Genomic DNA, 26527 nt, shown 5'->3' on the forward strand with positions numbered 1-26527 from the left:
GTTTTGTCATCCATAAAATGTGGTAGTAACAGTTCCAACCCTACAGGACTGTTATGAGGAGCAGGTCATGCCTACCAGTTGCTCACCTTGGTGCCTGACACAGTTTGCTGTTCTTATGGTGAAGTACTGCAGTCAAGGTGTGGATAACACACCTTTCCTCAGGAATCCTCTCTGGTGGCTTTCTAACTTTTTTTGGTCACGAATCCACACGAGAGATGTGTATTGTGACCTAGCACACACTCCACTGTATATCTGAAACATAATTATCATGAAACAACACTTACTATGTGCAATGCAATCTGGTATTTTTCTATTTCATCTTTTAAAATGCCAGTCATAACCTACTAAATTGATTTTTGCAACCCACTAATGGGCTATGGTCCTCATTTTGAAAAACTATTCTAGGCCATACTTCCCTTTTCTGAATTAAACTGGCATATTAGTTTCCTGTTGCTTCTGTAACAAAGCACCACAAACTTCATGGCTTGAAACAACAAAATTTATTTTCTCACAGTTCTGGAGGTCGGAAGCCTGCATCAGTCTCAGTGGCCTCAAGTGGCGAAGGCAGGGCAGTGAGAGCTCCTTTGGAGGCTCCAGGGGAGAATCCATTGCCTCGCTTTTTCCAGCTTCAGGAGGCCGCCACATTCCTTCTGGCTCGGGGCCCTGCGTCTCTTCAATCTGTCATCCCCTCGTCCTATCTCCTGACTGCTCAGGAGTGGGGACCCTCCTGCTCCCCCACACTTATAAGGCCTTCGTGATTACACTGAGCCCACCCAGATAATTCAGGATAAGCTCCCATCTCAAGACCTGCAACTTAATCACATTTGTAAAATTCACAGGTTTGGGGACCAGGACATGGTCATTCTTGGGCGAGGGGGCATTTTTCTGCCTACCACACCTAGTATTTAAATCACACACACAAAACTTAAATAACCTCATACTTTATACATTGCTCTGGACTGACCATGCCACGTGGGGTAGCTTTCTCTCCTCAGCTATGCCTCCGGCACCTGGGGAAACCCTGGGCCTTGACATGGTTGTCTCCAGAGTGGGGGCACACAGGAGCTCCTGCCTTGGGGGTCCAGAGAGGACACTACGGCACACAGGGATGAGGCAGGCCGTCAGGCCAGCCCCTGGCACTAGGATTCTCTTGGAGGGAAGGCTTCCCATGAATCATTAAAAAGGCAGAATTAATCTTTTGAGAACATCATGTCCTTTGAGAAGCACTGTTACCAGTATCCTAGAGCAGAGCTGTGTCAGAGTCGCTGCTCTGGTTATCCTGTACAGTGAGATCAAGAACACTCAAGGCTACTCTGTATTTATTTTGATTTTTATTTATATTTGTACCTCTTTAAAATTTTCAGCCTTGGAATGTCAAACTTCACATCTACTTATGATGAAAGAACTCAGTTTGGGCACAATAATCTCTAAACCAAGATGCTACCTTTCCCCGTGTCTCTTCCCCCTGCAGGCTCCCTGGCAGCACACCCTTTGCGGGTGCTCATGTCTGCAGTGGGCTGCCCTGCCGTGGGCACCGGGCACAGAGGGTCTCCCAGAGCAGCCTCCCATTTGGCTTGGCTGCTTAGTGGAGCGAGGTTTCTCTGTTGCTTGGATGCAAAATTGGGATAGAATATAATAGTTTGCAGAAGTATTGTAATGTTGAGATAATATTCAATAAATGGTCCCCCCCATAAATGGTTCTTTTTGGTTAAAGGTTGAGTAGGATGGTGCAATTTAAGAAACTAAGAATATAAGATTTTACCTAAAAATGAACTAATCTAATGAAGAATTTACCCATATTTTTCTACTAAAAATGGAAATAGTATAAGGAAACAAATCCAAAACCACATTCAGTATTTTAATTTAATTTTCTAGTGGACAATTTACATATCTCCCTCACCCTTTCCTTTAAGTTAGTGTGACAATTTTCCATAATAAACTACTTAAAGAGAAGCTTTGGTCAAGAATGGAATGAAATAGCCAAAAAAAAAAAAAATCACTGCTGCTTTTAAAAAACCAACACTTTCACCAATTTTATACTCAAACAAAACCACACACTATTTGCACGATATGTGTTTTCAGTGTTTCCTTGGGGCTGGCTTTCCTCACCATCCAATGGCAGAGCTGTGGTCAGCCACCGTTTGTCCTGCTGGATGGCAGAGGCTCACTCAGCTTCACATTATCCGGAGGCCCTGGATAGAAGACTCTAAGGTCTTGAAAAAAGTGGGAAGAAACAGATCACTACTGAGGACTGTCCATCCTGGAGCTTTCCCCATGGTACACTACTGCCCCCTCCTCCTTGGTTGAGGTGCAGGACCTCGTCCTCCCAGATTTGGCCCCACCCCGACTCTCCCAGCACTCACCCTGCAGAGACTCTCCAGGCCTGGGCTGTCCTCCAGGCCATGTACTCATTGTTCCCATCATCCTAACCCACAGGCTCTGGGCACAGCCCTCACTCCTCCGTATTCTTAAGGCACATAATTCCTCCCTGTGTCACCAGCCCATGTACCTTGCCTCGTCACTACACTCTACATGCCCCAGTGGCAGGCTCTCCTATGCTCTATAGGCCACATCGCAGCCAGAATGGTACAGGGATCAAAGAATAAAGGGTTGAGCTGTAGCTGCCCAGGTGGTGATCATTACACAGGAATGGAGATGTCCAGGACATAACGACAGGAAGGTGAAAGGAGAGGGGAGACTTTAGAGGAAGACTATTTCTCCAAAAAGTATGTTGGAGGCTTTTCCATACTAAGTATTTTTTTTTTTTTTTTTGAGACAGAGTCTCACTCTGTTGCCCAGGCTAGAGTGAGTGCCGTGGCATCAGCCTAGCTCACAGCAACCTCAAACTCCTGAGCTCAAGCGATCCTCCTGTCTCAGCCTCCCAAGTAGCTGGGACTACAGGCATGCACCACCATGCCCGGCTAATTTTTTCTATATATATTTTTAGCTGTCCATATAATTTCTTTCTATTTTTAGTAGAGACGGGGTCTCGCTCCTGCTCAGGCTGGTCTCGAACTCCTGACCTCGAGCGATCCACCCGCCTCAGCCTCCCAGAGTGCTAGGATTACAGGCGTGAGCCACCGCACCCGGCCTATACTAAGTATTTGACCCAAGGCAAGGGGAATCAAACATCATGGAAATGCACAGGTAGTGGCAAACCTGTGTAAATGTTGGCCTATTTTGGACGTTAACAAATGGTAAAGTTAAACTCAGAGCCACAGACAGGAGCCATTTTTCTCTTACCTGTACTCCCTCTTCCTCCCTGGTTCCTGTCTCACCCACCATCTGCCAATGCCCAGCTAGAGAGGGTGGAGTCCTTCTGGATTTGTCCCTTATTGTCAAGAGCCTTCCATTTAGCCTCCTCAGTCTCTCTCCAGTCCAGAACCTCCTGGCCTCACCTCTTGCCACTGCAGGGGTTCACATCCTCATCACTTGTTCATTGCACTCAGGAGCTCTGCCTGGATCCCACAGTGGCCCCGCGCAGGCCATCCACCTACGGCCCGGTGCCTTTCTACTTAAGTTCTGAAACAGCTCCAGCTGTCTGCAGACAATGCCCAGGGTCCTCTCCGTGGCCATGCCATGGCTCTTTTTTCTAGTTACACCTTGTGCTTCTGTTGGAGTCCCCAGTGCTGGGGACGCAGCATGCGCTCCCTGAACCCCAGGCTGCTCTGTCTGTGCTGCTCTTGCAGCCTGGATGCGCACCTCTGCTTCCTTAGCTCATGGTCCCCCCTCTCCCTCCCCAACCCCACTGAAGCTGGAGATACAGCTCAGATACAACCTCTTCCCTGCAGTGGTGCAGCCCATGCACCTGCCACATCCCTCTGGATGAAAACAGAGGCGCTGCCTTCTCTTCTGGAGCCCCGTCTGGCACCCCCCTTCCCCCCACAGCATCAGGGCCTACCTCTCTCTTCTACTAGACAAGCCCCTCAGGGGCTCCTTCATCTTGATATCCTCAGTGCCCAGCACCCTGCCTGGCACCCGGGAGATGCTTAGTGAATATTTACCAAATTGATTACAGTAAATCATAATAATATATCTATATAGTTAAACCTAGGCTGGTGCCCAACACAGGGCCTGCTTCAAAAACAGCACTCAGTTTTTCCTCAATGAATAAATGGACATCTAGAAGTATGTATTCCATCTCATTGAGAATGTGTGGTTCCCTTCTGCTGAGGACTTACAGGTTTTACAGAGAACTAGAGTCTAATGTTCTACATTTCTGATGTATACTGGATTTGACATTTTGCTTCAGGAAATGAGAGACATTCTTCTCACAAGAATTTTAACACAAACAAGATTTGTTCTGAAAGGTAGATACCTTGAAATCCCAAATTGTCATGGCTCCATCGATGCCAGTAGTGCAAAATTTGCGACAATCTTGCTTGTCCACCTCATAAATAGACACTTGACTGAAGAAAGGCAAAACAAAAGAGATTATAAGGTATATAGCAGAAGTGAGCCCAACCTTCCTGACTAATAGTGTAAGGGCAGCTTAAGGAAATGAATTATCTTTCAGCTCCTGAATATTAACTTGTCCATCACTATTAAGCTACAGCATCTGGCTCAGAAAATATCCAAAAGCATTTTATTACTGAATTTTATTACTAGATGTCCAGAAAAGATAAGACTGAAAGGGGGAAATGTTAAGAACCTGCATTAATCAGAGTGTTTTAGAGGAGAGAGATGGCCACATGGCATGCAAATGCTTGGGAGCAGGTTGTGGGCAGGACAGCAGTAATGATGGAAACAATGTGTATTTTTTTTTAAAAAACAAAAGGCACGATAAAGCCTGACTTAAATCCAACTGGCTCCAAACAAAATCCCCCAAATCACCCTCCAAGATAGCCAGTGCATATAAGCCGAAAGCCCTTCTTGCATTTAAAATTAATCATTATAAATGTTTGCAGCGGACATAGCACCAGATTCCAACCAAGCCAAGCAGAGGAACAGAGAAATGAAACAACTTGTCTTAGCCTAATTATCTGGAAAGTTTTCAAGATAATCAGTTCCAAAGCTCAGACAATATTTTTCTTTCTCCACTAAAATGTCTAGAATTTATCCCTTTGGAGAATGGCAAACCATGGCACACACTGCCTATTTTTACAAAGCCTATGAACTAAGAATGGCCTTTACATTTTTAAATGGTTGGAAAAAAAATTAATAGAAGACTATAATCTCATGGTGTGAAAATGATGTGAAATCCAGATTTCAGTGTCCATACAGTTTTACTGGAACATAGCCAAGTCATTCATTTACATATTGTCTATTTGTTGCTTCTGTGACAGACAGCAGAGTTGAGTAGTTATGACAGAACTCTATGGCCCCTCAGAGCCTAAAATACTGTCTTGTCCCTTACAGAAAAAGTTAGCTGACACAGCTCTACGGCAAACAGGACCTAATTTCTGCAAATAAAAGTAGACTATCCAATTGGCAAGGATTTGTCTTTATTTTTCACCTAAAAGTCTCAGAGAGGTGATGAGAACTGTTTCCTTCCTGACACACAGTGTGCATGGAAGCTTGGACAGAGAAACCTGAAAGGTGTAAAGAAATAGTAAATTTTGCTATGCCTTCAAGTTCTTATTTTTCTTTTCTTTTCTTTGTTTGCAACAACCTATTCCAAGTGAAAGGTTCTTATTTTTCAATAGAGCACAGACATTTTCAACCTATTTTAAGTCTAACTGCCCCTTCCGCTAAACATAGAGAAAAGCACAACCTGTATTTCATAATTCTCTCAAAGAGAAAGTCTAGAGGTTTCCATTATTCCTCCTGCCATCAACACCACAATAAAAGTCTTCCAACACAAAAGGTCTAGTCAAAAAGAGAAAATCCTATGGTACTCAACTCAGAACACAATAATTTATAATATCAAGAATATGTTACTTTCTTATTGATATTAAAAAATATTACATTATTCCTCTAGATTTAAAAAACAAATCAAGCTTTCTGGACAAAATGTAATTCTGTTGTCTTATATAATCACATATACCTGGTGAAAAACCAATCAAGAGACTCCTCAGCTTTGTTGTAATGATGATAAGAAATTGTTTCTCTAATTAAATCATTTTCCTGCTTGTATACATTACTTGAAATGATAGCTAGAGTTACCTTTTCTTTTTTTTTTTTTTTTTTTTTTGAGACACAGTCTCACTTTGTTGCCCGGGCTAGAGTGAGTGCCATGGCGTCCTCCTAGCTCACAGCAACCTCAAACTCCTGGGCTCAAGCGATCCTTCTGCCTCAGCCTCCCAAGTAGCTGGGACTACAGGCAAGCGCCACTATGCCCGGCTAATTTTTTCTATATATATTTTAGTTGTCCATATAATTTCTTTCTATTTTTAGTAGAGACGGGGTCTCGCTCTTGCTCAGGCTGGTCTCGAACTCCTGACCTTGAGCGATCCACCCGCCTCGGCCTCCCAGAGTGCTAGGATTACAGGCGTGAGCCACCGCGCCCGGCCTAGAGTTACCTTTTCAAACAGGATATATCTGTCCCTCGCTAGTGGAGGAACACGGCACTCAGGAAGGCCGCCCTTGGTTCTCAATTGAGCTGTTGAGAAGGTGAGCTCTGGGCCCCCACATGCCCCTACCTCAGTCTGCAACAGGATCCACGCCCCTCCCACTGGATGCCCTGTGCATCTGCACCGCAAAGGACAGAGTGACTCTATCATGAGCTGAAAATAAGAGCCCGCAGTCGGGAAGATACAGACTTCTCTCTGTGCTCGTTCCTAAGTGGATACCTGGGCCTGCAGTGCATAGAACTTTTGTAGGTACCCGGTTAGGAAACAGTGAGGGGAAGGAGGGCATCTTGGTCACCTAACCATTTCTCCACAGATGGCACCTACGTGATGCTATTCTGGTGCAGCGTCTCCAAGGCTGTATTGCGGTCCTCGGTCGTGGCCCTCTTGTCCATGTTGCGGAAACGTTCCATGGCAGACATGTTGCGCTGGATGCTCTGTTTTGGAATGTCTAACTTGGAGACAAAGGTCAAGCAGCCGCGGTCATCATAGTTAAAGAGCATTGGGCAGCAGTCATGGCCCTGAAACAAGATATCAGTCAGCCCCTGGAGGGCATGCTGCCCACCTGCCACCTCTTCAGCAGAATGTTCACCATTACAGGCACCTCTTACTCTTAAACGCTCTGTTTCTTCTAAAAGGCTGTTCTACTTTGTGCCAGTGTAACAGAGCATGCATTGTTCCTGGTCTGGAGAATCACATACAGTGCCCCACAATGAAGAATGAAGAGAAATACTTACAGCAGCCACAACGCTATTCTCAGAGACAAACGATACACTCAGGAGTGGCAGGAACTCTGTTTTCAGAGTTGAGACCCTAAACACAAGAACGTTTGTTACCCCAAGATGAAACAGACCATGCAGCTTCTTTATAGACACAGAAGACCACAAAGGACCCATTCTCACAGGGCTTCTTCAGTATCAACGAACACTTATGTTTAAAAGGAGCCACATGACCTCAACTTGTAGGAATCTCAAGCATGAGGCGGCCCTGAGGTGACCTTCAGAAACTGAGGCCTTCAGCTCTCTCTGGCCTGTGCTCCGCCCCCCTCTGAGGTCCCTCCCTATTGCTGGTCCCCAGGAAGCCCTTGTTCTTCCATCTCTGCCCTTGCCCCTGCACCCTTCTGCCCCAAGCACAGGATCTGCTCTTCTTGCTTATCCAAAGTCACTCCAGGCTTTGGAAGCTCATGATGAGATCACTTCCATGAAGCTTTCCTGGATCACTCAGCCTAAAGGGGCTTCTCCTTTCTCTCACTTCCTCGAGTTCTGCTCTTACTGTCACTATCATTCATTGAGTGAATGCCCTAGGCTGTAATCCTTTCCTCACCTGTGCTCACCAGGGCTCCTAGAGGGCTGTGACCACACAGATATTTACTGGCAACCAGGCACTATGCAAGGGCCTAGAGCTACCACGATGAACAAAACCCAGTCTTGGTCAGCCAGGAGTTCATACTTGAATGGGCCATGTCTGTGTGAGCAGGCGTGTGTGTGTGTGTGTGTGTGTGTGTGCACAGTAGTTATTTACTCCTGCACCTGGCAAAGAGGTTCCACAGATATGCCCGGGTCAAACCCATTGGTTGATAAATTAGGAATGCCTAACTTCATGCAAAAGGTGACACATTTTAAAAGCTAACTATCTCAGGAGACCCCTTAATAAAGTTGGTACTAGATTAAAGAACACATCATCTTAAGTCCTTACTGTGGTATACCTGACTTTTACTACATGAAATATTTATGTTGCAGAAGGGGAAGGGTGAAGGATATAATCTAACTTGCAGGGCTTGAAAACGCAAATAAGAAGTCAGTAAGAGGGTAGACAGGGACTTGTAATAAGCACGTGCTAAAAACTTACTTTGTGTTACAACAAATCATATAAAAATCAAATAACACTAGCATTAAAATATTCTTGAATGTCAAAAAGCAAATCATTGTTCAAAGCACATAACATGGCCGGTGTGGTGGCTCACGCCTGTAATCCTAGCACTCTGGGAGGCTGAGGCAGAGGGACTGCTTGAGGCCAGGAGTTCGAGATCAGCCTGACCAAGAGCAAGACCCCATCTCTAGCAAAAATAGAAAAAATTAGCCAGGCATGATGGTGTATGCCTGTAGTCCCACCTACTTGGGAAACTGAGGCAGGAGGATTGCTTGAGCCCAGGAATTTGAGGTTACATTGAGCTATGATAATGCCACCATACTCTAGGCCAGGCAACAAAGTAAGACTCTGTCTCAAAAATAAAAAATAAAAAAAGTATAACATAATCCAATTTATGTTTAAAATGAAAAGATATTTAAGTGCCTATATATGTACAGAAATCTTCTGAAAGACTACATTTATAATGGAGGGAGGATTTTTTAAAAAAAATAAAATTAACCAAAAAAACCCCCACATTTAATCCAATTAGGAAAAAAAAAAAATCATCTCAGAAATGTCATGTTGTTCACATTCAGTGACCCTTACTCCCTCTGCTGTACCTTACTACCTGACTTGACAGGCAGTGTCAGCCAATGTGAGTGTAACGATCAGTTACCTTTAGCTGCCAATGGAAAAAGATTCACCAGGAAAGAACAAAGATTTATAAGAGGAAAAGGATTCTTTTTTTTTTTTTTTTTTTTTTTGAGACAGAGTCTCACTCTGTTGCCTGGGCTAGAGTGAGTGCCGTGGCATCATCCTAGCTCACAGCAACCTCAAACTCCTGGGCTTAAGTGATCCTACTGCCTCAGCCTCCCAAGTAGCTAGGACTACAGGCATGCGCCACCATGCCCGGCTAATTTTTTGTATATATATATTTTAGTTGTCCATATAATTTCTTTCTATTTTTAGTAGAGACGGGGTCTCACTCTTGCTCAGGCTGGTCTTGAACTCCTGACCTCGAGCGATCCACCCGCCTCGGCCTCCCAGAGTGCTAGGATTACAGGCGTGAGCCACCACGCCCGGCCAGGAAAAGGATTCTAATCTTCTCTCTTCCTCCAACATATAATGAGCAGAATGAATTCTGACATCTGACAAGGTGCTTTAAGGTTGAGCAGGTGCCCCACTCACAAAGGAGTTACCGCAATTTGAGTTCTTCCAGCACACAACAGACGTCGCATCAAGGGTTTTTGTGTATTACTAAATGGAAGTCCCAAATTAATGGAGTCATTGTTCATTGACTATCCAGACTAAGAACATACTTCCTATTTAATTTAAGGCCAGTGGATGACATTTATATGTTATAAGGAATTCAGAGTTAACAGACCAAATTGGCCATTTTGAAGGGACCCTTATCAGCAGGAAACCAGGACAATTCTTCAAAGGAATCACTATCAGTACTTCCATTAAGAAGTATTTCCAGAAGTAAGACCTAACTCTTTAAAATTTCCCAAACAGACGATTTAAATCTGCAAGGGCTGCCTTGCCGTTCCGGTTGGGCTTTCTATGCTCACATCCTGTACTTACACCCTGGGAAGGGCAGCCTTACTCCAGCTGGTGGGAATCCTACCCTCTGCTCCCTACCTTCCAAACAAAAGGCAAATACTCACTGCACGCTTTTCGAGGCATCAGCAACAGATACAGTGCTGTCGTGACTGACCCAGGCCAGGCGGCTCCCACTGGCGGAGAAGCTGACCCCATGGACCCAGCCGCCTGTGCCACTGCCCCCAAACTCTGACATCAGCTGACCAAAAGGCATCTTGCTGCCCCAGGGCGTACTGGCTGGCTTTTCATCCACTTCTTTAATATAGGCAGAAAACACTCTGCAGTGTAAAGGGCAAGGAGAGAAGGAAAAAGCAAATGAAAATATATGTATGTAGAAATAGGCCACAGGCAGCTATCATAAGGTATCCTAGAATGCAAAGAGGTTGACTTGTAAAAACAAAACAAAACAAAACAAAACATAATGGACAAGTTCAGATACACAAACCTCTCAAGTCACAGAATGGTTCTGAGGGCTGCTTATTGGCGAGTGCAAGTTTGGCAAATCCATACTCAATCAACAGATACTCACAGAGCACCTCCTATGTGTCAGGCTCTAGGTAATGAATACAAAAGCACCACTTGCCCATGGACTGCACATTCTGGGGAGACCTCGGTGTCCTACTGCCCCCTCTTGCCCAGTCAGACCTTGCTAAATTACCACAGCATTCTTTCCTGTCCACTTCACTGTCATTCTCAGCACAGTACTCCAGGAAGCCCACACAGTCAACAGTAGGAGAGAGGAGACTATTTGCCACCCCACAACACACCAATAATATTAACTTATTTAAAGGCAGAGGGACCCAAAGAGAAAGCCAAGGGTGAGAACGAGTGGGCAGGGTCCCTAGTGCTGCCAGGTGACAGACTGGGATCCCCTCACCCTCAGGTCCATTCTCCAGTCTTTGTGGCAGTTAAGTCTGAGATGAAGGTGGGTCCTTTACAGCTGGTGTCATCAGTTTTTTTCTAACTCTCTTTATCTAACTCCATACAGCTGTGTGTGAGGATGTGTTGGCCCAAAGTAAGGGAGGGGACGGGACAAATGAGAACAGCTGAAGATCTATCCTTTTAGTCCCTTTTTGCTCTCCAATGCTATTTCTACTTTGTGCATCTTCTCTCTATTATTATTTTTATTTATTAAAAATGTTAAGAGTATTACGGGGTATCTCTCCTCTTTAGACAACTTCTGAACCTAAAGGCTCCCTAAAAGAACTGGGGTATTCCCTTCCCCCTCCACCCCAAATGACAATGGCAGCAGCAGCTCTAGAAGAGATAGCACGCAGGACAGTGAGTTATCTGTAAGTTAGAAGATGTGATGTTAAAGTCATTGTGCTTTAAATCAGAGGCTGCTTTGGGTGGTTCTCAGCTGCCAGCTTGAGAATGTAGATGGAATAGATCCATCCCCACAGGACTGCAAGCCAAAGAAAAGTTTATTTGTGGAAATTAACATGAACAAAAGAATCGCAACCTATTTTCACAATCAGATTTTCAGACATACCACAAGAATCCACCCAGTTTAGTGTCAGCTAGTTCCATTTTTCAAGGGAGCTAGAATGACTCTGGTTAATAGATCACAAACAGAACTCCAGAATATAAAGTGCCTTGATGTATATGAAGTACCATAACTCCCATCTCTGCAGCCCAACTCACACACACATACAATTTTTAAACCTTAGGTATACCTGAATATAAATCACCATCCAGGTTTTCTGGAAACTGTCCACATAGTTACTGAAGAAAAGTGTATTCCATTTCCCAACCCACTATATAGTCAACATGAAGCAACATTATTTGCTGTTCTTTCAGCTAAGGGGGAAAAAAAGCCTTCATGATAAAGAACAATTTTAAAAAGCAATTACACGGTATCGGCCGGGCGCGGTGGCTCACCCCTGTAATCCTAGCACTCTGGGAGGCCGAGGCGGGCGGATCACTGGAGCTCAGGAGTTCGAGACCAGCCTGAGCAAGAGTGAGACCCCGTCTCTACTAAAAATAGAAAGAAATTATCTGGCCAACTAAAAATATATATAGAAAAAATTAGCCGGGCATGGTGGCGCATGCCTGTAGTCCCAGCTACTCGGGAGGCTGAGGCAGTAGGATCGCTTCAGCCCAGGAGTTTGAGGTTGCTGTGAGCTAGGCTGACGCCATGGCACTCACTCTAGCCCGGGCAACAGAGTGAGACTCTGTCTCAAAAAAAAAAAAAAAAAAAAAAAAAAAAAAAATTACACGGTATGATCCTTAAAGCTCTTAGCAAAGTGGCGGCGTTTCTCCTAGCCTCATGCTAATGACAAATAAAAAGCTTTAACTGAAAAGAACAGCACAATGATAGCTCAGCAGTGCACTATTTAGCTATGTTTTGTTAATCTTCGTTTCACTCTGGAATCAATCTGCAGAGTCCGCAGCCTAGAATATGAAATGAGAAATAATACTGTAGCCGACTAAGGGAGAGAGAGAAAGAGACGAAAGAGACAGAGTGCACATGCTAATCCTCCACTTTAAACCACCGATATTCTGCCTAAAGAAAACTTTCCTGACCCTGTCCTTGCCCCTCCCTCCTACCCCACTTCCAAGTCCATTTCTTTCTACCTCAGTGACTTAGGCATGAGCTCCTCTTGCAGATCACAAGCTGCTTTCAACTTTGAGTCCCTCACAGTGCCTAGCAAGTAAGTAACCCTATACATGTATTTGTTGAAGGATGAACAACGAGCAGCTCAAGTCTACCAATTCTCATTTGTTCCCACCTGCATTTGAAGTCACATGATCCTGCTGCCAGCAAAACATTGTTGGGATGCCAATCCAAGCTGAGGACTGTGGAGCGAATCGGCTTTTTAATGTGCTTGCTTACCCACCTACGAGAGGAGAAAAACTATTTTAGTTCAGCCACACATCAAGTGACAGTCCCCAAATGACCTACAAATGTGTGTCAGGTGAAAATACCTAACCATGGTTCTTCTGTTGGCCACCAGGCCTCCCGACAGACAGAAGGTGCATCCCTAAAGGACAGAGAAGAGAAGACCCATCAACGGTCCCTTCTGTTTTCCTGTCGTTTAGGCTTTGCCATTCTCATCAGAGCAGGTTTCCAGAGGTCCGCATTAGTTAAGTATCGACTAGCTTGGTTACTGTCCTGTGATATTTCAGACGACATGTGACATTAATCTTTGAGATAAAATTTGAAGTTTGAAATTACTTAAATTTTTATTATAAAGATTCACTGATTTGCTATTCCATTTTTCGTTAATTTTGGGTTGTAAGGCAGCTTCATCTCCTTTACAAGTTTCCATGAAGCTGCAAATTCTTTTTATTTTTTTTCACAGAGAAATCACAACCAAGAAATTAGAAGAACCTCTTGTTGGGGATTAGCCTCTAACTAATTCTCTAGCACCATTCAAAAAAGATTATTTATTTATGTCTAAGACCAGTCATTATTTTGGCTTAACTAATTCAATTTGTGCCCCCAAACTGTTGTTTAAAAACCAATCATTTCCAGTTGTTCAAGAGTTGAGAGACTTAATATTGAGCCAAATGCCTTTCCTTGAATGCTAAATTACTTTTCAACAGAATCTTTTTCATAGAAACCTATCTGAAAAAGTTCATTCTGAAAAAGACAATATTCGGAATTGTTTTATATTGTAATTCTTTTTAAATTAAAGAAGAGAGTGGCAAACAAAATAAGTAGTACATATGATTGATTAAAGGCTTCTGAGACGCTGTTTTAAAGTATTCACGTGAAATGTGAAATATTATTCTATAGCTGAGAAACCACCCTGAACATATAACTTATTCAAAAACAACACCTTTGACCATAGTTAAATCCAATTTACCTATATTTGAGAATAATTTCCAGTGCATAAAAATGTAAACAATTACTGAGGTTGAAGCTTAACTAGGAAGAAAAGTTTCTTACACAATTTAATAAGATTGCAAGGGCCACTAGCTGATATAAAGTTTAGCCACATAGGAATATTAATGAAATTTGTTTCCTTTCCTTTTCTTTTTTATTTTTTGTAGAGACAGGGTTGCCCAGGCTGGTCTCGAACTCATGGCCTCAAGTGATCCTCCAGCCTCGGCCTCCTGGAGTGCTGGGATTACAGGCATGAGCCACTATGCCCAGCCGGGTCTTTTGTGTTTTTGTGGGTTTTTTGTCTGTCTGTCTGTTTGTTTGTTTTTGTTTTTGAGACAGGTATCATTTTGGATACCAGGCTGGAGTGCAGTGGCACAATCAAAGCTCACAGTGACCCCAAACTTCTGGGCTCAAGCAATCCTCCTGCCTAAATTTGATTCTTATCTCCTCATAACAACAAACCTTCCAAATGACTTCTAGCAGGCAACATTTTGTTAGCCTTATTTTTTACACATGCTTGAAAGAAAAATGCATGTCTTAAATTCATAATTCATCATATTGCAAATTCATAGACTTTCTTTCCAAAGAATAAAAATTCCTGAGGTTTTACTAAATTACAAAGGTAACATGATAATCCCTTCCTTTCACTGTTTCAGCAGAATACAAAAAGTAAAACTACTACAGAGAGTAATGTGTACTCTGCTATTTTTAGCAGAAACACAAACACTGCCAGTTTTATACTAAATGACAATTCCATGGTGAAGGATATTTACCATCATTCTAAATGCATGCCAGGTAGAATAGAGTTGTTTTCTTATCAAAATAAGCAGGAAGGAGTAGTTCAAATAAGTTACTTAGCCATAAAATAAACCTCTGTATTTTGACTGGCTCAGTTACAAGTGATTTATAAAAAAAAAAAGTACAACATCCTGATCATACTTCTTAGATTCTGGTGAATTTTCACTTCAATGGTTTAAACAAGTAAAATGTTCTACCAAGACACAGATTTGATTAGCAAATAAACCTTAAAGAAAGGAGAACATTGTTTTCTGTAAGAATCCCAGATATAGTGAGAAAAAAATTATTCCTCAGGACACTGAGACTCTTTCAAGTTTATGATTCATTTATCAGTGTAAGAAAATAGCAATTTGTGCAGTACAGAGTGAGAACAGTAGTAGCATCTTGCAGAACAAACAAGTTAGGAGATCAGAGCATGAAAACAATAGGTCTATATTAATATCAGAAGTGAGATTTAATTCAATGTGCACATGAGAAGGAAAAGTGCTCAGAGAGAATGAACAATTTCAAAGGAAAAAAAAAACCCCTAGATGAGGAAAAACTGGAGTTGTACTTAAGCCTTCACATGGTGCTTCAAGAAATCACCAAGAATATAGCAGTTTAAACATAAATTCTATACAATAAAATAAAAAATGTTCTGATGTTACTCACCAGTCATTTTCAGACTCGAAGTAACAAACAGAAATGAGTCGTGCTCCACTTCCCACAGCAAATTTGTTCTCTAGGGGGGACCACTTCACAAAAGTGGCTGCGCGATTAATTCTCAGGATCACCAGGGTTGGCTTCCAGACACCATCTTTCTGACTCCAGACATACGCATTGCGGTCTGCCCCACAAGTGACGATGCGGTCGCTCTTGGGAGCCCAGTCAATACCTGCAAGTGAGATGTGGGGCACCTGCTTTGTCCAGTCAATGACAACAGACTGTGGCACAGGCAGGTGGACACTGGTATGGTAGACCAGATGTGGGGTTGGTACCTTCCTCCCCAGCCCCATCCTTCCCCCATCTACAGTGCTGATCACCACCTCACACAAAGGCAAGGATGTTTCTCTGCAAAGTACAGGGACTCAGGATCCCCCATGAGGCTAGGCAGAAAGAACAGAGCTGTTTTATAATGCAGTTTTATAACTGCAGAGTTTACAAAACTAAGCAGGGGCATTCTTTCCATTCATTCACAGGTTCTAAAGATCTTAAATGTCTGAAGATCCACTACCTTTTTCTTTTCTCTTTACTAGATTTTTTTGGTCTGAAAGTAACTTTATTCATTCATTAACAGCCCTCATTCCATGACATTAACTGACAGTCTGCAACATGGCATTCAACTAAAACAGCATACAGGGTAAATAAAAATAATCTTTAAAGAGGGAAAAATATAAATTGTGATTCATTACATATTCTTCTGAAGATCAGTGTCAGTTAAACCATACAAAATACCTTTTCTACATGATGCACATTCTGTGAAAGAGTACCTGAGTATCTCTGCATCTAAACTAGGAAGTATCTAAATATGTTTCTAAATGTAAGGTTTATTTTACTTATTTGACCAGACTTTTACTTATCTGGTACTTCTGTGAAGGATCCCAAAGTCAAGGTCGCTTGTTATACACTAAAAGCAAAATTTACTATGACTCAGTCATTTTATATTTGTTCATGAGGTATTTTCTATAAATATAATTTCACATTAAAAAGTACAGAAATATTACTAATAAATTTTTATTATATATAGCACTCCAAAAATTAAAATTAACACTATTAACATTTATGTGGAAAAAGAAGAATATAAATCAAAGTCTCAATTTGTCATAAATCAGAGTGACATCAGTAGTATGAAAAGTTTATTCATTCATTCACCTACACCAATAGTAAGCTCAATTTTTTTGTACCATTGAAGGAAAAAATATGGCATACTGGATTCTAAGTGATGTATATTTGGATTTTAAATTTATTCAAGGTAATTTTTCAGTCCTCCTTATTAGATTTTAGATTTTATTTTTCACTACAAAAGCATTACCCACGTATTTTTAAAAGACAAACATCACAAAGGGACATGGAGAAAGTCAAAGCCCTGTCTCCATTAAAGTATGTCCCTACACAATCCTTCCCCAAAATGGTGTGAATGTCATAGCAAACATTTTCTCCTGATTTTTATAAATTAGCAAACATTATTTCAGAACACTTATTTTATAATTCCTTAAATCATCCCTCCCATTGATGACCATTTTGTTGGTTTCCAATCACTTGTCAGAATAGATAAAATTGGAATTTTTTTTTTTTTGCTTGAGCTTTACTGCTTAAAAAGTTGAAATTTTTTTTTTTTTTTTTTGAGACAGAGTCTCGCTCTGTTGCCCGGGCTACAGTGCATGCCGTGGCGTCAGCCTAGCTCACAGCAACCTTAAACTCCTGGGCTGAAGCGATCCTCCTGCCTCAGCCTCCCAAGTAGCTGGGACTACAGGCATGTGCCACCATACCCGGCTAATTTTTCTATATATATTTTTAGTTGGCCAGATAATTTCTTTTTATTTTTAGTAGAGACGGGTCTCGCTCTTGCTCAGGCTGGTCTCGAACTCCTGACCTCGAGCGATCCACCCGCCTTGGCCTCCCAGAGGGCTAGGATTACAGGCGTGAGCCACCGCACCCAGCCAAAAAGTTGAAATTTTTAAACATTCAGGGCACATATTTTTTGCTCTGGTTAAAATGATTTCACTATGATAAATTCCCATAAATGGGATGCAAAATGTTATTTCTAGGAATGGCTTGTTTTCCTAACTTGATTACAAGCCTTCTTACAGAAGGAAGCACGTCTTTGAAAATATTTGTGGTGAGCAGATCCTAGGATGGCCCCATGATCCAGCCTGCTGGTGATCAAGCCTTTATATGATCCTCTCCCCTTGAGTGTGGGCAGGACCTGTGACTTGCTTCTAACCAAAGGAATGCTGGAAAGGTGATGGGTGATGGGATGTACGTGATTACATGTGCAAGATGACACAAGAGTGTAGCACCAGTCTTGCTAGAGACTCCCATGCTCTCTCCACTGTTGGCTTTGAAGCAAACCGCCATGAATCTTACAGCCACAGGACATGAATTCTACCAACAACCTGAGGGAGCTTGGAAGTGGATCCCTGGTGCAGCTGCTGATTAGAACCCATCCTGGCTGACAGCTTGATCGCAGCTTCTGGGACCCTATGCAGAGGTCCTGGATATGCTATGCGCAGACTCTTGACCCATAGAAACTGAAATAATAAATATGTTTTGGTTTAACCTGCTAAGTTTGTAGCATTTGTTACACAGCAATAAAAAGCTAATACATCCTCTAATATCCAGAACATTGCCTCATAAAAAGAAAGAGCTCAGAGATTTTGGAATGATTTTGACAATATCAAATTGCACCCCATATCCCATATGACCACCAATCTAATTAAACACACATGTGTTTTATAAGAATTCCTGAGGTGCCGGAGCATAAGATGATTTTTTAAAAAAATCAATAGGTCCTTACTCTATACAAAAATTATGAGAAACTGCTATCTGCTTGATGTTATAGCTCTACATCTACTTCTGGAGCCACAGTTTTCATTTGAAAATGAAAGGTGTATAACTATAGTTGCAGCCTCAACTACTTTAGATGACATTAGCTTTTTAAACATTCATTTGTTAAAGAGAGATGGGAAGAGTAAATATTCAGTGAAAGGCAAATTCTCATCTTTTACTAATTTATTTAGCTTTTTATCTTTTCCCCTGTATTCCCACTATCAAATGGCTTTAGAGGAGAGGGAGAGGAATCAACCATTCATCCTCCTTCCTAACTGTATCTCAAGGTAACCAAAGAGCAGATGAAGGCAAACTTCTCTTTTATAAAGTATTCCTGCTAATAGAGAAGAAATGATAGATTTAGAATATCACCATCACAGCCACTAAGAGACAAATAGACATTATGTGCCTCCTTGATGAGGCACCTACTACCACTTAACTTCAACTGCCGCTTATAGGAAATACAGAGGACAGATGAATATGTAAAACACCATGGGCCTACAATCAGTGAAATCCAGGCTCTGGGAAACACTACAAGACAATCCAATTTTTTTATTTTCTTAACAAGTAAATTGCAAAAGAAAGAGAGAAAGGAACCTATAAATAAAACAAAAAGATTTAAGAGACATATCAATTCATCACAACCATGTGCATACTTTATTTGGATCCCAATTAAAAGTTACTGGTTATGGGGAAAGGGGGGAGGAGGACAGGGGGGCTAAAAATAAGTTACCAATATTAAACAATATTGGTTATTTTTAAAAAGAAGAATCTTTATCTTTTAGAGATATAAACTGAAATATGAAATAATAAAATGTCTGGGATGTGCTTCAAAATAGTACAGGAAGGGAGTAAGTGAGTTGAGAAGAACAAGATTGGCTGTGGGTTGATAACTGTTGAATTTGGGCGATGGCTATAAGGGGCTCATTATACTATTATTTTTTTTTTAATCTGTTTAAAATTTTCCACAGTAAAATGCTTTTTAAAAAGGGGAAGTGATCAAATGTTTAACACAAAAGAATAATCTCAAAGAAAAAAACCCAGAACTGATATCCCTGATGTTTGCCATACTCCTTTTCTCTAGAGCACTGACTAGTCTTTTCTTCTAGAATACTTCAGAAGATCTTTTTTTCTTCTGCAGTTACTATGTTTCTGAGAAAATATGTCTGATCTTTGATCTCCTGCCACAGAGTTATATTTAGATTTTCCCAACAACAGTTTTTTCAGATCTAAAAAATGCTATGTGAGTATTTAGACAAAAAACAGGCCCAAGTTCAAAGGACCCCAAAAGAGAAGTGGAGGAGAAAAAGGACATGACTAAATATTTCACATTTTTGGCTATTTCTTTCTCCTTTCATCTTAGCCTTTTCTCATTTAAAAGTATTTCCTAATTCTAAGAGTCCAATTTAAAACATGAGTGTTCTTATTCTTAGGCCACGAGGCTACTGGGAAAGGGACTTCAAGAAAATAGGCCAAACTTAATAGAAATAAGGTTGTGGGAAAGCAATAGCAACAAAAATAGACATGATGTGTTTCGTGCTGGTTTGGTAATACGCGCAGCTCACAGTGTTCACGAGCATCATAAATAAACCACTGGTAAAAGCAAGAAGGGTGGTCTTGAGTTTTTGCTGAAGAATGCACAATGTCAAAACATGCTAAGTGTTTCTCTGATTTGGGTAAGGATATCTTTAAGCTAATCAGCATTTCAGGTGATTAGAGGCAAAATTCCAGGGTCTGACTAAAAGGAAAAAAAATCATTATAATAAGTTCTGTTGCTGCCCACTTAAATGGAGAAGGAGAAACTCAAGACAGCAGTGAGAAATTTGAACTTCAAAAATTATGGAGAATAAGTTTTGATCTACTTGGCCAAATTGTTCAAAGCAAGGGGCTGAGTGAATTCTGCCAGAAAATAGGATAAAAAAGAAACCATGATATAAAGATCAAAGAACAAAAGTACTTTCTGAAGAGATCAATAAATTAATATGGTTTTTTATTTTTTAAAAATAGCCAGACATGACTTAATAAAGCAATAAATTCTCTTGAAATTTGGTATCTAAATTTGGTTTACAAAAGTCTGAAAACCATTGTAAAAAGTTCTCCAATTCTTTTCCCCACATTTCCCACTTCACGGAATCCATTTTTACCTTTGACAAGTGCTAATCTGCTAGCCACCTCTATCCATCTACTCATTGAATGGTTTTTGTCAAAGACAATAGTTAGTACACTCAGGAACCTGCCCAGAGAAACATGCTTCAAGATCCAGTCATCTATAAGTCAACAAGATAAAAACTCAATGGAAAATGGTCAGGAGTTGTGAATAGGAACGTCACAAAAAAAGAAAACTCAGATCGCTAATACACATCAAAATTATGTTCAACTTTTCTATTTATCAGGAAAATACAACTTACAGAAACAACCTTCAGTCATCCGTTTGTATGTGGGGAAATGTGGGTAAAAGGGCATTCTTATACAGGGCTGGTGGGAATGAAGGCAATCTGATGATGCCTACCAAAACTGAGGATGTGCATACCCCGGTGGTGTAACAAGTCTACCATCTACAAATATTCGCAGATATGTACAAAGAAATTGAGGGATGCTCGATTCAGTACTTTAATGTAATATGGAAAAATTGGAAACGCCCTGAATGTCCTTCAGTGGAGGAAAGAGTAAATAAATGAGGCCTGAAATGTCAAACAGCCATTAAAAGCAATAAACTTGATCTAGATACACCAACATAGATAAATCTGAGAAACAATGTTGAATGCAAAAGCAAGCTGCAGGAGATGAATGATAAGACACCATTTATGAAACTTCAAAAAATACTAGCCAATAGTACTAAAGATTGTTTACAAATATATGTACATGTATGTTAAGTATTAAAAATGGGCCGGGCGCGGTGGCTCACGCCTGTAATCCTAGCACTCTGGGAGGCCGAGGCGGGTGGATCGCTCAAGGTCAGGAGTTCGAGACCAGCCTGAGCAAGAGCGAGACCCCGTCTCTACTAAAAATAGAAAGAAATTATATGGACAACTAAAAATATATATATATAGAAAAATTAGCCGGGCATAGTGGCGCATGCCTGTAGTCCCAGCTACTCGGGAGGCTGAGGCAGGAGGATCGCTTGAGCCCAGGAGTTTGAGGTTGCTGTGAGCTAGGCTGACGCCACGGCACTCACTCTAGCCTGGGCAACAAAGTGAGACTCTGTCTCAAAAAAAAAAAAAAAAAAAAAAAAAAGGACTGGGATGATATAGCAAATTACAGACTGCATTCTAGGGGAAAAGAATAAGACTGTTGGTGAGAGGGGACATTACCATTATTTGGAATACTATTCCTTGTTTTTATATCCTTTTTTCTTAAGTTTCCTGACATAAGAAAAGAGATTATTTCCTGGTACTGGGAAAAAAGTTGTTAATTCTGGTGGCAGATAATCTGACATGGGTGTTTGCTACATTATTTTGCTCTTTTCAATATTTTGGGAAGTCTTCCTTGCCCCAAAAACACCACGAAGGAAACTTTTGGAAGACACTTGGGAATACAATTTGGTCATATTTTCATGTTGTCTAGTTTTCGCTTTCATGTCTCATCTCCTAATCTAAGCTCTTTAGTCCTCAGGGTAGATTCAGTGCTTTCCATAACACTAGTAGAATGCTGTGTAACCAGCTAGGCTATAAGTGCTTAGCAATTGAGATCATTATTGTGATATTTTCTCAAAATTTTTAAGAAAACTCGGTAAATGCTGTACAACTTTAAATATTATGGCCAACTTAGTTTACCAGGCTCTTTATTTAGACAAAAGAGTACTTAATTTGGAAATATCATACTTAGCTCACGGCTATCATTTTTTACCTGTGATGTGTCCGTTGTGCTCCTTGAGTTCATGAGCTTTCACCCACTGGCTCCCGTTTTTCTTATAGATGTGCACTTCGTGATTATTGGGGCTAAGGGCAATTTCTGGAGAAAGAATATAATAGTTAACACCTGAAGTTGAAATTGTCACCAAAAAAAGGGACACGTCACCGCTGGCGTTTTAAAAACAGACTGAAGTAAGGAACAGGAAAGCCGTTTTGAAAAAGTGGTTCCCAAATTTACCCCTGAAGAATTCCTTTTAATTTCTGTTAGCTTTTCTGAAACACTAAAAATAGCTTATGGACTCCCAGTACTATCATAGACTCAGAGTGGAACCACTAGTTTATCAAAAAACTTGATTCTGCTGATAAACTATACCAAAGTTCTCCTTTACGATAAAGCCAATATAAATAACAAAAAAAAATTCTGTTTTAAAGAGAAATCTCCTGGACCAATCAAAAATATTATATGAGAAATGGATTTGTTTAAACTCATACAAGTTGAGCATCCCTAATCTGAAAATCTGAAATGCTCCAAAATCCAAAACTTTTTTAGCGTCAACATGAAGCTCAAAGGTCATGCTCAAAGGAAATATTATTCAGAGTATTTCATATTTTTTAATTAGGATGTTCAACCAGTATGTATTATGCAAATATTCCAAAATTCCAAAAAGTCCAAAATCCAAAACAATTCTGTCCCAAGCATTTTGGATAAGGGAAACTCAACTTGTATTGGTGTTACCTTTTTTTTTCTCCCCTTTCTAGTTCATTCATTCTTTTTCTTTTTATAATTTTCTTTTTTTTTTTAAAGAACCCAACTACTCAATATAGTAAAATTCTTTTTCTTTTTAAACACTGATTTCTTACAATTAAAATTAGGATCTATGATCCAAACTTTCATTGGATTGATTAAAAGTCAGTCATTTACATTTCCCCATCTATATGTTCACTTTTCTTTCCCTACTTAGGAAAGGTACATTGGTTTCACAAATGAAACTGTGGAACTAGATAAATATCTAGCTCCCAAATCCTAAGTGCTTTCTGGAAACCAGTTAATATGTTTTTCAAGTTCCTAAGGTGCATACAGAGATTTCAAAAGCCAAATCCAAATTTAAACCTGGGAAATGTTATAAATTTCAAATCATAATGTCATAACAAAAATGGTGAGTTATACTAAATTTATCAAGTAGTTTAAATGAGGACAATGATAACTTGCACCTGTATTAAAAATAACTGGAAATACTCCAAAAACCCATTTTTAGACCGGAAAGTAGAAACAGAAGATATAGGAAACTCAGCCGTGAAGCTCTATAAGCTGATCACAAAACAGAAGCTCTAGATTCACTATTCTGCCATGTTTTATATATTCTGACTGCCCGATATAGAAGATCTCATCTAGGTCTTCACTTCACCCAACCATAACCTATAGTGTACTTGGTTCATGTACCAAGATTTATTTAAAAATAAATGCGAACCATGTCTGAAATGCTTTAAAAACATAGTGAATCTACAGATTCAGAGCAATCCCTATCAAAAGCTCAGCCAGCTTCTTAGTAAAAATTAACAAGTTCATCCTAAAATTCATGTGGAAATGCAAGGGACACAATAACCAAAACAATCTTGAAAAAGAAGAACAAAGTTGGAACTAACACTTTTTGATTTCAAAACTTACTACAAAACTACAGTAAACAAAATAGTGCAGTCCTGGAATTAGGATAAATATAAAGAACAATGGAATAGAACTGATAATCCAGAAATAAACTCTCATATTTACACTCAGTTGATTTTCAACAAGAGTGCCAAGACAATTCAATCGGAAAAGAAAAGGCTTCACAAAATGGTGCTGGGACAATTGGATATCTGCATGCAAAAGCATAAAGTTGGACCCCCTTCTCACAGCATATATAAAAAGTAACTCAAAATGGATCAAAGACCTAAATAAAATAGCTAAAACTATAAGACTCTTAGAAGGAAACATAGGCATAGGCACACATTTTTTTGACCCTGGATTAGGCAACAGTTTCCTAAGAAACAACAGCAAAAGTACAAGCAATAAAAGAAAAAAATAAATACATTGGACGTTTTCAAAATTAAAAACTTTTGTGCTTCAAAGAACACCTTTAAGGAAGGGAAAAGATAACCCACAGAATAGGATAAAATATCTGTGAATCATATATCTAATAAGAGACTTGTATCCAAAATATATAAAGAACTCTCATGACTCAATAATAAAAAGACAACTCAATTTAAAAATGGGCAAAGGTGCCAGGCGTGGTGGCTCACCCCTGTACTCCCAACACTTCGGGAGGCCAAGGTGGGAGGATCCCTTGAGGCCAGGAGTTCAAGACCAGTCCAGGCAACACATCGAGACCAGGTCTCTACCCAAAAAAAAAAAAAAGAAAGAAAGAAAAAAGAAAAAAAACCTGCAAAGGATCTGAATAGACATTTCTCCAACGAAGATATATGGACAGCCAATAAGCATGTGAAAAGATGTTCAACATCATTAGTCATGAGGAAAATGCAAAGCAAAACCCATTGGGAGGGCCACAATAAAAACGACTGACAATAGTAAGTATTGGTGAGGATGTGGAGAAACTGGAACCTTCATACACTGGCAGTGAGAATGTACAACAGTGTGGACATTTTGGAAAACAGTCTGATAGCTCCTCAAAATATTCAACACAGTTACGATATGGCCCAGTAATTAAAGTCCTAGGTGCTTAAGAGAACTGAAAACATATGTCCACATAAAAATTTATATATGAATGTTCACAGCAGCAACATTCACAACAGCCAGTATGTGGAAAGAACTCAGAGTTCACCAACTGATGAAAAGATAAACAAAATGTGCCATATCCATACAAAGGAATATTATTCAGCCATAAAAAGGAATAAAGGGGTGGCTCATGCCTGTAATCCTAGTACTCTGGGAGGACGAGGTGGGCAGATTGTTTGAGCTCAGGCGTTCGAGACCAGCCTGAGCAAGAGCGAGACCCCGTCTCCACTAAAAATAGAAAGAAATTATATTGACAACTAAAAATATATACAGAAAAAATTAGCTGGGCACAGTGGCGCATGCCTGTAGTCTCAGCTACTTGGGAGGCTGAGGCAGGAGGATTGCTTGAGCCCAGGAGTTTCAGGTTGCTCTGAGGTTGCTGTGAGCTAGGCTGACGCCACAGCACTCTTGCCGGGCAACAAAGTGAGACTCTGTCTCAAAAAAAAAAAGGAATAAAGTACTTATATATTCTGTAACATGGATGACCCTTGAAAACATGCCCAGTGAAAGAAGCTAGATACAAAAAGCCACCTACTGTATGATCCCATTTATTCAAAATGTCCAGAATAGGCAAATCCATAAGGACAAAAAGTAAATTAATGGCTGCCTAGGACTGAGGGATTTTGGGGAAAACTGAGAGTGACTGCTAGTGGGTACAGAGTTTCTTTCTGAGGTGATGAAAATATTCTGAAATTAGTGGTGATTGTTGCGTAACGGTGAATAAATTTAAAACCACTGAATTGTACACTTTAAAAGGGTGAATTTTATGTCATGTGAAGTATATCTTAATAAATACGTTATTTAAAAAAAGACTGTAAATATAATTTTACCCCCCCTTTTTTTGAGATAGGAGTCTTGCTGTGTTGCCCAGGCTGGACTCAAACTACTGGGCTCAACCAATCCTCTCACCTCAGCCTGCGGAGTAGTTGGGACTACATGCGCACTTCACCGTCCCCAACTAATTTACCTTTTTAAATAACTAATGGGCATACTACGACATATTTGTCTCTGTTTGTAGGCATTTTTATTTTTTGTTTTCTACTTCCTTGTAATTTCTGTCACTGTGCTTACTTCTAAAGAGATTTCTCCATCCTTTTATAGTTTGCTGAAGCTAGAAAACTAGAAACTCAAGCTGATTATGAAAAACACAGTAAATGCAAGTTAATAATGTTCTGAATACCTCAGGCATAAACCGTATGTCTCTGTAACAGCTTACTTCTAGGTCCTGGTATTCTGATTAAATAATGGATGAGTACTGGTTACTGCACAACCATGCAAGACAATGGGTTCTTAGGGTAATGAAAGATATTTCTGATATAAACTGTCCTCCAAGTGGTACTGTAGAAAAAGAAGTGGACAAGGAACTAGAAGGCTTGGGTGCTAGCAATGCCTCTGACATCAATTTGGTATGTAATCACTGGAAAGAACTTCTATCACCCTGGGCCTTAGTTTCTCTATCTGTAAACCAAAGGACTGACATAGTTCCTTTCTGAATCTATGTCAATAGATTTATGTCCTTTTCACAAATCACACTGAAATATGTAAACCTTAAATGTGCCAAAGGTACCAAAATAAAAAAAACAAAGTTAATAGAATACTTACGAGTACGATCCCTGTTCCAGGCATGACAGGTGATTGGCTCTAGTAAAAACTGATGCAGGGACATTATTCTTAGTGTTTTCAAAGAATAGAAAGCTGCAACGAGCAACAGAAAAAAGCATTTAAAATGGCAGGCAACCAATATTTAAGTTGTCTGTGGATCTTGAAATGTTTGGGAACAAATAAAACA

The 26527-nt window shown here is 40.4% G+C and overlaps 1 protein-coding gene across 2 annotated transcripts in view; it reads right to left on the reverse strand.

Moving 5' to 3' along the window:
• Positions 1 to 1323: 1323 nt before the first annotated feature.
• Positions 1324 to 26527, reverse strand: part of ARPC1A (actin related protein 2/3 complex subunit 1A) — a 29806-nt gene continuing 4602 nt past the window's right edge. Inside the window, exons 1-9 of one of the 2 annotated variants that reach the window (XM_069486526.1) lie at positions 26337 to 26427; positions 21964 to 22068; positions 15241 to 15463; positions 12692 to 12799; positions 10025 to 10237; positions 7247 to 7322; positions 6837 to 7030; positions 4319 to 4409; positions 1324 to 2213 (exon numbers count right to left, since the gene is read on the reverse strand). In XM_069486526.1, the coding sequence (XP_069342627.1) occupies positions 2175 to 2213; positions 4319 to 4409; positions 6837 to 7030; positions 7247 to 7322; positions 10025 to 10237; positions 12692 to 12799; positions 15241 to 15463; positions 21964 to 22068; positions 26337 to 26364 (1077 nt within the window). In that variant the 5' untranslated portion in view covers positions 26365 to 26427 and the 3' untranslated portion in view covers positions 1324 to 2174. Of the gene's footprint in view, positions 2214 to 4318; positions 4410 to 6836; positions 7031 to 7246; positions 7323 to 10024; positions 10238 to 12691; positions 12800 to 15240; positions 15464 to 21963; positions 22069 to 26336; positions 26434 to 26527 lie in introns of those variants that run through there. The other variant, XM_069486525.1, reaches the window with a different exon arrangement.

The sequence above is a fragment of the Eulemur rufifrons genome, chromosome 14 (assembly GCF_041146395.1).
Source record: "Eulemur rufifrons isolate Redbay chromosome 14, OSU_ERuf_1, whole genome shotgun sequence".
NCBI lineage: Eukaryota > Metazoa > Chordata > Mammalia > Primates > Lemuridae > Eulemur > Eulemur rufifrons.